The 11,101-nt window shown below is 51.7% G+C and overlaps 1 protein-coding gene across 4 annotated transcripts in view; it reads left to right on the top strand.

The window, feature by feature from the left end:
• Positions 1-1,022: 1,022 nt before the first annotated feature.
• Positions 1,023-11,101, top strand: part of FLNB (filamin B) — a 139,338-nt gene continuing 129,259 nt past the window's right edge. For all 4 annotated transcript variants that reach the window (XM_045807450.2, XM_045807449.2, XM_045807448.2 and 1 more), the window contains exon 1: positions 1,023-1,493. In XM_045807450.2, coding sequence (XP_045663406.2) covers positions 1,202-1,493 — 292 coding nt within the window. In that variant the 5' untranslated portion in view covers positions 1,023-1,201. The remainder of the gene's footprint in view (positions 1,494-11,101) is intronic.

The following is an 11,101-nucleotide window of genomic DNA, read 5'->3' as shown; positions in this document are numbered from 1 at the left end:
CTGATGCTGCTGGCTTTGAAGATGGAGGAAGAGGCCACAGCCAAGGAATGCGGGAATTTTCTAGAAGTTGGAGGCAGCAAGGAAATGGATTCTTCCCTAGAGCCCGCAGAAAGGAATGCATCCTGCCAACACCTTAAGTTTAGCTCAGTGAAACCCATGAGGGACATCTAAGCTACAGAACTGCAAGATAATAAATTCGTGATTTTTTAAAGGCAAAGATTTGGTAGTTTGTTACAACAGCATTGGGAAACTGACATACACTGCGCAAATTATTGTTTTGTTTTTAAGATTTTTTTTTTTGAGTAATTTCTACACCCAATATGGGGCTTGAACTCACAATCCTGAGATCAAGAGTCACATGCCCTACTGACTGAGCCAGGCAGGTGCCCCTATTGTTCATTTCTATTACTACTACTAAGCTGTTTGTGATAGCTGATTTGTATTTTTGTCTCCCATTACTCTAGCAATTCCTCAAGGTCAAAGAATAAATTTGTCTTATTTGCGGTTGGTTCTCAGCTACTAAGAGGGCCTCGCACACAGTAGGCACTCAATAGATGCACTGAATGATAATATTGTAATTCACATGAGTTTAATTCATATGAAGAATAAAATGTCCATTCCTTCACGGTGTCCTCCAGTGCCTAACACCAAGTCAGGTACACAGCCGGAGCTCAATAAAAACTCTTATTGAACCCATAGGTGGATCAAGTACTCCTCTACCCCATCCCTCCCCCATGACCCAAGCCGCCCCCGCCCCCATCCATCCTGTCCTACCTCTGCACGTCCCTTACTCCGGGACCGGGACCAGTACCGGGGGCCTTCTCCTTAAGCCAAAGTCTCCCCACTGGCTTCCTTTCGCTTAGGTGGCGAACTCAGAGCGCGGGGTCCCGGGATGCCCTGGAGGCCGCGGGGTGCAGTGCACGCTTGGGACCGCAGGGGGCGAGCGTGGCCCGGGAACTCCGGCCGGAGGGCTGGGACGGGGCGGGGCCTCGAGGGCGGGTCGGCTCAGTGCGCAGGCGCCGGTCCAGACGCCTCGCGCGGCTAGGGGCAGGCGGACGCAGAGCAGTTCGGGCCGCGGCTCCAGTAGCACCGAGTTCGAGCCCCGCTCCCGCTCCGCTTTGGTTCTCGCTCCCCGGGCCCTTGGGCCTCCCTGCACCAGTTCCCGGCAGTCGCTGCGCATTGCGCTCTCCCCGCCGCCAGGATGCCGGTAACCGAGAAGGACCTGGCGGAGGACGCGCCGTGGAAGAAGATCCAGCAGAACACCTTCACGCGTTGGTGCAACGAACACCTCAAGTGCGTGAACAAACGCATTGGGAACCTGCAGACCGACCTGAGCGATGGGTTGCGGCTCATCGCGCTGCTCGAGGTGCTCAGCCAGAAGCGCATGTACCGCAAGTACCACCAGCGGCCCACCTTCCGCCAGATGCAGCTGGAGAACGTGTCTGTGGCGCTCGAGTTTCTGGACCGTGAGAGCATCAAGCTCGTGTCCATCGGTGAGTGCCCTGGGTCGGCCAGGCGCCGCGGTGGACCCTCCGGTCCCCGCGCTTGCGCCGGGGGCGGGGGGAAGGCTAGGGCACCCTGCCGCGCGCCCCTACTGCGCCCAGGAGCTGAGAGCTGGGTGTGAGCGCTGAGGTGGGGGGCGTTGTCCTCCGGGAGGTGGGGACGCCGGAGACCTAGGCCCCCTTCTCGGTGCTTTTCCCTGGGCTAGGACTTCGCATGATAGCTCCCAGCCCTGCGCCTCGCCGTGCGTCCTTGGGGGGCTGTGGGTCCTGGGCTTGGGGTGGGGCTGCATGGGGAGGGGTGGGGCTGTGTCATTTCGCCGCACCCGGTGTCCCTGCGGGGAGCTGGAAACCTCTGGTCCGCGGTCCATGGAAGTGGGGTCCCTGGTAGGATGTTCCCCGAAGAGCTCTTCCCTTTGCGCCGAAGCCGATGCGCCCAGCGACCCAGGGAGACCTGGGCAGGGACAGCTCTCCGAGCCTGGGGCCTCGCCGCCCAGGTGGGGACAGGGACCTGGTACCCTCCCCTGCCGTCTCTAGCTTGGGTGTGGGCCCCGAGGTGGGAAGGGGAGCCGCGGGGGTGTGTCCTCCTCGCTCCTTCTGCTCCCGGCTCAGCTCTGGCCGGTGCCTCGGGGTGAGCCCGCTCTGCAGCAGAAGTGATCATTTAGGGGCGGTGGTGGTATAGTAACTACCGTTTTGTAGGGAGCCCAAACTACTGCGCCTTGTGTGCCAACAGCCTTCCAAGTCCAGTCCTTGCACATCCCGCCAGTTGGGGTGTCCTTAGACCTATTTTACAGGCAAAGGGGGTCCAGAGGGTTAATGGACGTGCCCAAGGTCATGGAAGTAGGAAGGGTCTAGCTGAGAATTGAAGGAAGTGGGTACAATGAAAGGAGATTTTGCCTTCCTCCCCTTGCCTTCCCCACACCAGGGTCTTCCTGAGAGGAGGGAGGGAGTTGGTGTCGAGTTCCTCTCCCCAGAGCTGGGAGAGAGAATGAGGGTCGGGTCCCCACTATGACCTGGGCTAATTGAAAGTTTCCAGGAGGGTCACAAGGCTGCTGAGGGTGTGGGCTGTGACAGCATGGGCAAGGGGTGTATAATGTGTGTGTGTGTGTGTGTGCGCACTTGTATGTATGTAGAGTATGTGTGTGTACACAGCATATAGAGCTTGTAGTGTGTACATGGCGTGGGTGTGCAGAGAAAGTGGGTGCACCTACATCGTGTGTGTGTGTGTGTGTGTGTGTGTGTGTGTGTGTGTGTTCTGCCCCGGAGCATCTTCCCAGACGAGCTGACCCAGGCCTGGGTCTGGGGTCTCTTCCTGAGAAAACCAGTTCTTATGGTGACTTCTGTGATAGGAAGAAAGGGTGGTGGGTGTGGCTGCTGGGACTTTCTCCAGAGTAAAAGGGGTTCCCTCTAGGCTGAGTCTCCTCTGTCCTCTCCCTCCCCTTCCCCCACACCTGTCCTGGCAGGTAGGGCTGCTTCCTGCTTCCTGGGCCCAGGCAGCTGTCACCGCCCAGTCAGAGCCCCATCAGGGGTGGCTTCTCTGCAGAGCTGTGTAACATGCTTGCCTCTTCTTTTGGGGGCCATCTCCTACAACTGGAGATTCTGGAAAGGAGCACCCAGAATCATCCTGGAATTCTTCCCTTTTCCAAAACCAGCTTTCCTGCTGAGGAATCTCAAGGCCTGGCTGAGCTCAACTTGGATCACTTCGTCTTTGTTTTAAAAATGTGTATTTATTTAATTAAGTGAACAAAGAAACTTAAAGTAAACCGGGAGTATCCAAACATGACATGAAATGTCCTTAAAAAACAAAACAAACAAAAAAATGAAACCACAGTACCAGAAAATCCTGGACTGCCTAATTTATCAACTGTTTACAGAGGCTGTAGCTGCCTGCAGCGTGGTTTCCCATCAGTGCCCTGAACTTGGGGGTCTCATTCTAGACTTTGTCTGGTCCCATTTTTCTACTCAACCATCATGATTTTCATTCCTGAACCCACCCAGGCCATAGCGTCTTCCATTGTCCTGACATTCCAGGGCTAGCCTCCCCGTCTCTGGTTGTGGGCCCGTGGGCTGTTGGCAGCTTCTTGTTGTGGACCTCTTCCCACCACAGGCTGTATTGTTTTATTTTCTCCTTTATTTTCTCCGTGGCATTCTTGGGTCAGAGTGTGGCCACATTTATGAGTCCTGTCATTGGCTGCCTCGTTGCTCTCCGGAAAGATCTCACCGCATACAGGTTTTCCAGCCTCTGGAGCCTGGAGGGAGACTTACTTGCCAAGGGCCAGAACTCCTGTGGGGGTGTTGCCTGAGGCCTCTTCCCCCTGCTCCTGGGGCTGTTCTGGGTAACGGCCCTTCAGAAAAAAGTCCCATCCAGCTCAGACTTCAGTTCAAATATTCACGGCTTATGCCGTGTTCCATTGTGCTGACCAAGGCTCTGGCTCCAGTTGGTGGCATACACGAGGTGTTCAGCGTGTTCTGTTCATCATGCCGTTGACCACCTTGAATCCTCAAGATTTGGTTTCTTTGTCTACAGAACGATCTGCTTCATTAAGTCACCAGGAGGGTAAAGGGCTTGCCCTAGTTCTACCCCAGCGCTGAGAAAATGGTTGCTGTTATTTCTATGGTTGTTGTTAGTATTATGATGTCCACTGAAAGATGAGGAAACAAGAGTGAAGTAACTTGCAGAGGTCACCCAGCTGGTAAGTGGTGACTGGAGGCCCAGCCTGTCCCGTTGTGAAATTGACCCTTAACTGACCCGCTTTTCCGGGTCAGAAATGAGTAAAACACAGCCTCTCTCCCCTAACCAGAGAACCCCTGTTAACACCCAGTTTTGCAAGTCTGGGATGTTGGGGTGGCAGCTGGACACCCACACTTTGAGCAAAGCAGGGATCTCAAGACTTTAGGTGAGTGACAGGATGAGGGTCCTCTGAGATGAGTGTCCTGTCAGGAGGTGAGCAGAATCAGTTTGCATCTTGCATCAAGGTGAACTTGTTGAGGGAGCGGCTGCCCTGTGTTCGCTGGGTTTTTTTGGCGGGTGGGGGTAGGGGGGAGGTGGTATTTCCTGCTACTTAGTGGATGGTGTTTTACTCCATAATCTGGGAAGGTATCTGAATGAATACAGGGTTTTGTGGACTTTGGATAACTTCCAATAATGTGCATTGCTGGAATCCTAAGAGGTGTGTACAGGCGCCCAGCTCTGAGACATGAGATGGTTGGAAGCTGCCAGAGGACTGGCGTTTCTCCCTAGAATTCACTGAAAGGCCGTTCTGGCTGTGTATTCACCGTTGTGATTTGTTGTAAGGTGGGCCCATTCTAGGCTGCATCCAAGCGGTGAAGAGTTTCTTCAGTTTCTCACTCTGCCTGGGGCAGTTCATAGCAAGGCCCCGGCATATGGAATCCTAGTTGCCGGCCAGGAGCCGGCAGTTTTATTTACTTGTTTTTCCAAAAACCTTTTCCAAAAACACAGGGCAGCTCGGCCAACTTGGAGAAAAAGGGGTCTCCCAGCCCAAGAATGACAATCAAGTCTGTCTAGAAGTTCGGGTGGTATGTTCTGGTTTGATCCTGAGGATGCGGTCTGACCCTAATGTTGACTTCAGGTGGCTGTGCCAGGCTAGTGCCCCAGAGCAGGCGGGTGTGTGTTCCCAAGACCTTGGGTCACTGGGCAGGGTTTCCAGGGTGGTGGGTCACCGGCACTGGGCCCCTTTTCCTTCCTGTTGCCCCGCCCCCACCAAAATCACACACAAATACAGTAATCTTAAATCCTGTTCTTTCCTGAACTACCTAGCAAACGCCAGTGTGTCTTTTAGGCAAAGGTAGTAGAGAAGGTTTTATAAAAGTAGCCGAGTAGCCTGCGCGTCAGAATCAACAAGGGCTGGACCGTTTGCAACAAAGTAACACAGAATGAGATGTGGCTCTTGGAGTCGTTCAGAGCCAAGATTCTTGGTTCAAACCCCACTTGCCACTGAGTAGCTATTAAGAAACTTGGGCGCCTTGGTTTCCTTATCACTAAAATGGGGGTGGTAACTACCTCCTTTCAAAGGTTGTTATACAAATTAAACGAGTGAATATTTTAAAAAATGTCTGGAAAAGTTTGTGGCACATAGTAAGTGCTATGTGAGTGTTTGCGAAATAAATATGGTTCTGTCCAATAGTGTTCTCAAAAGTCATCGCTGGAGGGTTTGCACGCCGAAAGGACATTTAAAATCGGTGCCGCCCTGGGGAGATCAGCCTGGTTGGCTCGTGTTACTGCTGCTTTGCTACAATAGGGCTGTGGCCTGGCCTCCTTGGAAGGGGAGGACCCCTGGTTATGTGACGGCTGCCTCTGGGGCCCATTCATACCGGCTTTGTTTCTGAGACCTAGCCTGGAGCATGGGGTGGCTGGTCCTTCCAGCCTTCCACCCCGTTCAGGAATCTCTGGGCCAAATCACTTCCAGATGGCAGTTGGGCTCTGCGGCGCTCCTCCAGCAGCGGCCGTGCCAGTCAGCAGCTGCCTTCATTCTTGGAGAGTCTGTGCTGAAGGAGGGCTTTGATTTGGAACCAAATTATGTCTCCTGGGCACTCCCCCTTCCCTCCTTGTCCGGATCCTGGTTCTGTACTGTGAGGCGGAGGCACAGGGTAGTTGAGGATGGCTCAGGCTCTTTGGGTCCTGCTTGCCGTGGCTTCGTGGCCTGGGCACCACGTCACCCTGCTTTCTCTATAAACGGCCTCCGGGTCAGCACATACTAGGTTATGCTAGGTCCAGGTGGATGGTGTCTCTGTGGGCCGGAAGCTAGACGGCCAGGATGCTAAGCCCCACTCTCTCCCTAACAGCTGTGCAAATCTGGTTCCACTGCTTTCACCTTTGTGAGCCTCAATTTCCCCCATCTGTAAAATGGAGAGTAATAGTTCCTATCTTAGTTGCTGAGAGCGTTATATGTTTATAGCACAATGCTGGCATTATCATTATTAATATTAATGTGCTTCTGAACCCAAGTCTGGGATTTTGTCTCGTTTTCCATCTACTCCCTGGCCAGTCCTGCTGCTGTCATCTGGTGTGTTAGATAGTCCCTTCCCCCCAGCGTGGAACCTCTAACTAAGATGCCTCTTAAGATCCTTTCTTTCCTCCCTTCCTCATTCAGGAAATATAGGAAAGACCAGCTGTGAGCCAGGCCCGGTGCTAGGGCCACAGGAATAAGGAGAGTCAGGTCCCTAGCTTGCCTTGTACACTGCTCAGTGCAGAGGAGAGAGTAATGAGAGAGTGCCCTTCTCAAACCTTCAGGCACACACAGATCTCCTGGGGACTTTGTTAAAAATGTCGGTCTTCTTCAGCAGGTCAGGTGTGAAGGCTGAGTTCCTTACTTCCAGCCTGCTCCCAGTTGCTGCTGTCAGTGGTGCTTGCCATGCTGTGGGTAGTGATTATCAAGATGGCAAGCTTTCTGGGGGGTGGGAGGGGGAGGATGCCTTCCCTCAGGCTGGGGTGGGTAGTCTGGAGGACTCCCTGGAGGAAGGGGCCATTAAACTGGGACCTAAAGCCTGACTAGAATTAGGCAGGTGAACAGACAATGAGCCAAGTGAGGCACAGCCGAAGAGCTTGTCTGGTGGAGGTCAGAGGGGTGGGTGGCACAGAGGTAGGCAGGGGCTGTCTCACAAAGGGCCTTCTGAGGCTGGAGGCTGCCAGCCGGGCATCTTCCTCGAGGGTGCTTGGCGTGGGGTAGGTGAACCCAGCTGAAACAGATCATCTAATCTGGGGCTCTCTTGACTGTGACTGCAGTCATTCCTATCAGCAAAACAATTTTAATGTGCCCCTTTCTCATATATGCAAATTCATAAGCTATATACATACATTACCATAAAGCTTAGTTTCTTTTTAGAGGACAAATCCAAATATAAGATCTGGTTTTTCCTGTGCTCGAATGGATTGTCTTGGGTGCTTTTGTGGAGGCCCTATTTGGAGGCCCCCCGAGGGCCTCTTTCCACATTTCATCCCCCCCACCCCCTTCTTGTTGCTGTTCTGCATTTCGTTTTGATCTTTAGTTATCCTCAGTTAAGGAGGGGGGTCTATAATTCTAGCCCCTTCCCCCAAGAAGTTGAACCAAATGAATAAACCCACTGGAACGAGCCATTTCAGTCTAAATGCGTGCTATTTCCTGCTCTTACAATGACGAAAATTGCCTTTCATGACATTCTACTAGAAGCCACCTTACATTACTGCTGTAAATCTAGTTATCCATTAAACATGCTCAATAATCACCAGATTGGCTCGGGTTACTGTATAATAAACAACAGCACTTTCCTCTGCTGGGGCTTGCAAAGTGGCCTTGCAGCTTTTAAGTGCCTTGCTCGCTTTTCTTGGGAAATTGAGTCCATGTTCTAGGGAGAGTTTTTTGGGAAAGATGATTAGAAAACCAAATGGTCCTCTTTATACTAAAGTGATAAAGCAACGCGTGAAGTAGTTATACACGGTATAAAGGGTGGAACTATTGGGTATTTTAATTCTGCCCACTTAGTATCGTGATTTCTCGTTTTCAAAATCATATTGAGCTATACGTCCAGTGCTGCCTTTCTTCTAAGAGCCTTACAGCACTTGCTTTAAAAGCATTCGTCTGATACGTTGTAGATAGTTGCTGTAACACTTGTGCAAACTGTTCAGTTCTCAAAAAAAAAAAAAAAAAAGAAAAGAAAATTCGATGGGGTTTTATTACACCCATTGTCTGGTTACAAAACATGCCAAAAAACTTTTAACTTCCCTGAGCCCCCTTTGACCAGTCGCTGTGCAGTAGAATGTCCTTGGTTAAGATTTTCTTATACTAGAAGCAAAGAAGCAGTTTGGTTTTTCACTTTGTCAAGACTGGTTCTGGGTCTGAATTATTCTGACAGAGCATCTGACTTCCTCCTTTCCCTCAGCAGCACAACCTGGCCTAGGTAGATGGCTTAGTGAGGAGGACACGTGTCCTCCTCCTGCATATCCCTTGGCTTTTCCGAGGATCCACACTGATGAGACATTTGTGTACTGAATGTTGAGGTGCGCACACGCATCCTCGAACAGAATGTCTAGCGCGTTCCTGTGCCTGCCCTCCGTTAGACATTGTCTTGAGTTCCTTTATCGCTTCTCATCTTCATTCTGAACCCCACGAAGTGAGTGGCTTTGTATTTATTTCCATTTTACAGATGAGAAAACTGAAGCCCAAATCAGCCTCCCGGGCACGATGCTTGTCTGCATCAAACTATCAAGTATTTTTTTTAATCTCTAAGTTTGATTTCACACTTAAAAGTAAAATAGACTATAGTGAGAGACTTTCTGCAGCCTTTGTTCTGTTCATTTCTATTTTGCTTGCAACTTGACTCACTTGACCTTGGTGAATGTGCAATTGAAATGTTCTATAAAACAAAACTTTTCTTCGCTCATTGGCCTTGCCTCTTCCAGCACTGTTGAACTTTAATTGGGGCCTCCTCTTCAGTTCTGGGGGGCATCTCTAGTTCTTTCCCTGCCTTTTTTTGGTTTCCAGCGGCAGTGTTCGGACAGTGGGGACCAGCTGAAGGCTGCTTTGGGCAGCCAGGCAGGGCTTTCTTAGTGGGGCCTAGAAGCCAGAGGTCGGGAGGGGGTGCCCCTAGTTGCAGTCCTGTGGGGCTCATGGTGCACACCGTTTGTTGAAACGCAGCCTTGCTGGGAGATCCTTGGTCACAGTCACTGTTGGCCCAGTTGTGCACTCTCAGAAATGACCTCACGCCTCATCCTTTCCTTCTGCTACCTTTAAACATTAACTGGCGGGAGGGCATGTGGGATTGTGTTTGCTGCTGAGCCGAACCTCTTTCCTGACTGGCATTTGGCCTTTTATCAGTCTGGCTGCCCTGGCTCGAGCAGCTGCCTGCCCCCACTCCCAGCCAGCAGCTCCCGGCTCCTCCGCGGGGAGCCTTGTGGGTAGGCCCCTTGCTGGGTAGCGTGGCTTTGCCAAGCTGCTGCAGAGCTGAACTTGCGTCCCCAAGGGCATCTCCGGCAGCCCTCCTGGCTGGCCTACTCGGTGCTCAGCCTCCCCAGAAATCCGCTGGGCTGGTTTGTTGCAAGATCTGGGCGTTAACACAACACTCCTGTTCTCCCTCTCTGAAGGCCCTTTATGCTGGCATGAATTCCTTTTCTCATGGAGATCTGAAAGCTCTTTTGACTAAATGGGTCACCTTTCTGGGTATTTTCATAAGGCTGGTCAGCTTTTGCCATGCCAGACAACTTCTCTGGAATTTCCGTTTAGATATAACGAGAACACAGTGTGGAATTTTGGCTTTTGAGCTATAGGGAAGTGGGTGGGGATCTGTGGCAGGGATATGTAAATTTGCTGCGGCCCATAAATTCAGATTTTAAGATTAAAAAAGGCAAGCAGCAGTCGGCTTTCCTTCTACAAACAAGAATGGTGGTACTTTTGGCCTCCTGCTGCTTGTGACCGAGGCAGAGGCAGGCCTCCCGCGGAGGCTGGGGTCTGAAAAGATTCTCAGTGGCTAAAATCAGTTCCTCCATCTCCCCTGCAACCCCCAAGAAAATAATCAAGTTCTTATCATGCTGGTACCGCACTGTTTGTGTGAATCACCCTGATTTCCCTGTACCTCCCTGAAGTGATTTCTCAGATACTCCAGGGAAACAAGACTTAATGTGGCATTCTGCGGTCTGGTGGGAGCATGGCTGGGCCTGGGGCTTCTTCTCAAGAACAAAGTGATTTTGTTCCCTCAGTAGGATAAAGCAGGCCAGAGGTGGGGGGACTAGGCGCCACCCTCCAGGGGACCAAAGGTGCTGCTGGGGTCTTTAGGCTCAGGCCAGAAGGCCTTTGTGACTTGGCCGTTCTATTAACTGAGCAGAGTTCTGGGTTCTGTATATAAGATTCCTTGTCAGAAGAGGCAGAGGCTGGAAGACCAAGGGCGTGCTCCTGGGGGGACAGGGGGCCTCTCAGTGGAGCTTGCAGCCATCCAGGGGCAGAACCCAGAAAGTATGCTGAGAGCAGGAGCCTTAGGGATTTTGGCCGGCAAGCCCCTGGGCAGTGGCTCGTCACATTCCTTGTCTGCACCAAAGGAGGCAAACTGGCACCTGGGGAGTCCCTTACAGGAAACCATCCAGGTGTCACATTACGCTTCCTGTCAGGCATGCATCTCTTACCATAATTACCTCTCCCGTCCCTTTTTCTTGGCACTCTTGTTTGACACCCATGGGAAGTCATCCCTGAGGTTGGAGGGCACGAGGCCCTGTCCCCGACACCCACGGCTCCCCTCCCGCCCTGTGCCATTTCATTTCATAGCTTCCTGAGCTCCATAGGTCTCCTGACTCTCCTGTTTCCCTCTCCCACTGGATCACCTCTGCTCTAGGGGTAGGTGTTGAATGTCTTGTTCACCCCTGTGGCTCTCGGCTTGGCACCTACTAGGAATATAATAAGTTCTTGAATAAATTCACAGCCTCTAGCATATGTAGCTTGAATAATAAGTCTGATAACGTTCATTTGTCTGCAATATATTTGCTTTCAGAAAATGCAAAGTAGGAGTCCTTTACATCCAGTAGTGGAACACGAATTTGTGTAGTGGACCTCTGGGCCTGGGGTCCCAGTAGAACACCTCATTTTGGGGACAGTGATGCTGAACATAAAGCATTCAGCACT

The sequence above is a fragment of the Ursus americanus genome, chromosome 14, assembly GCF_024610735.1.
Source record: "Ursus americanus isolate L20-20 chromosome 14, mUrsAme1.1.p, whole genome shotgun sequence".
In the NCBI taxonomy this organism is placed as follows: Eukaryota; Metazoa; Chordata; class Mammalia; order Carnivora; family Ursidae; genus Ursus; species Ursus americanus.
This window is presented reverse-complemented; position numbering and strand designations above follow the sequence as displayed.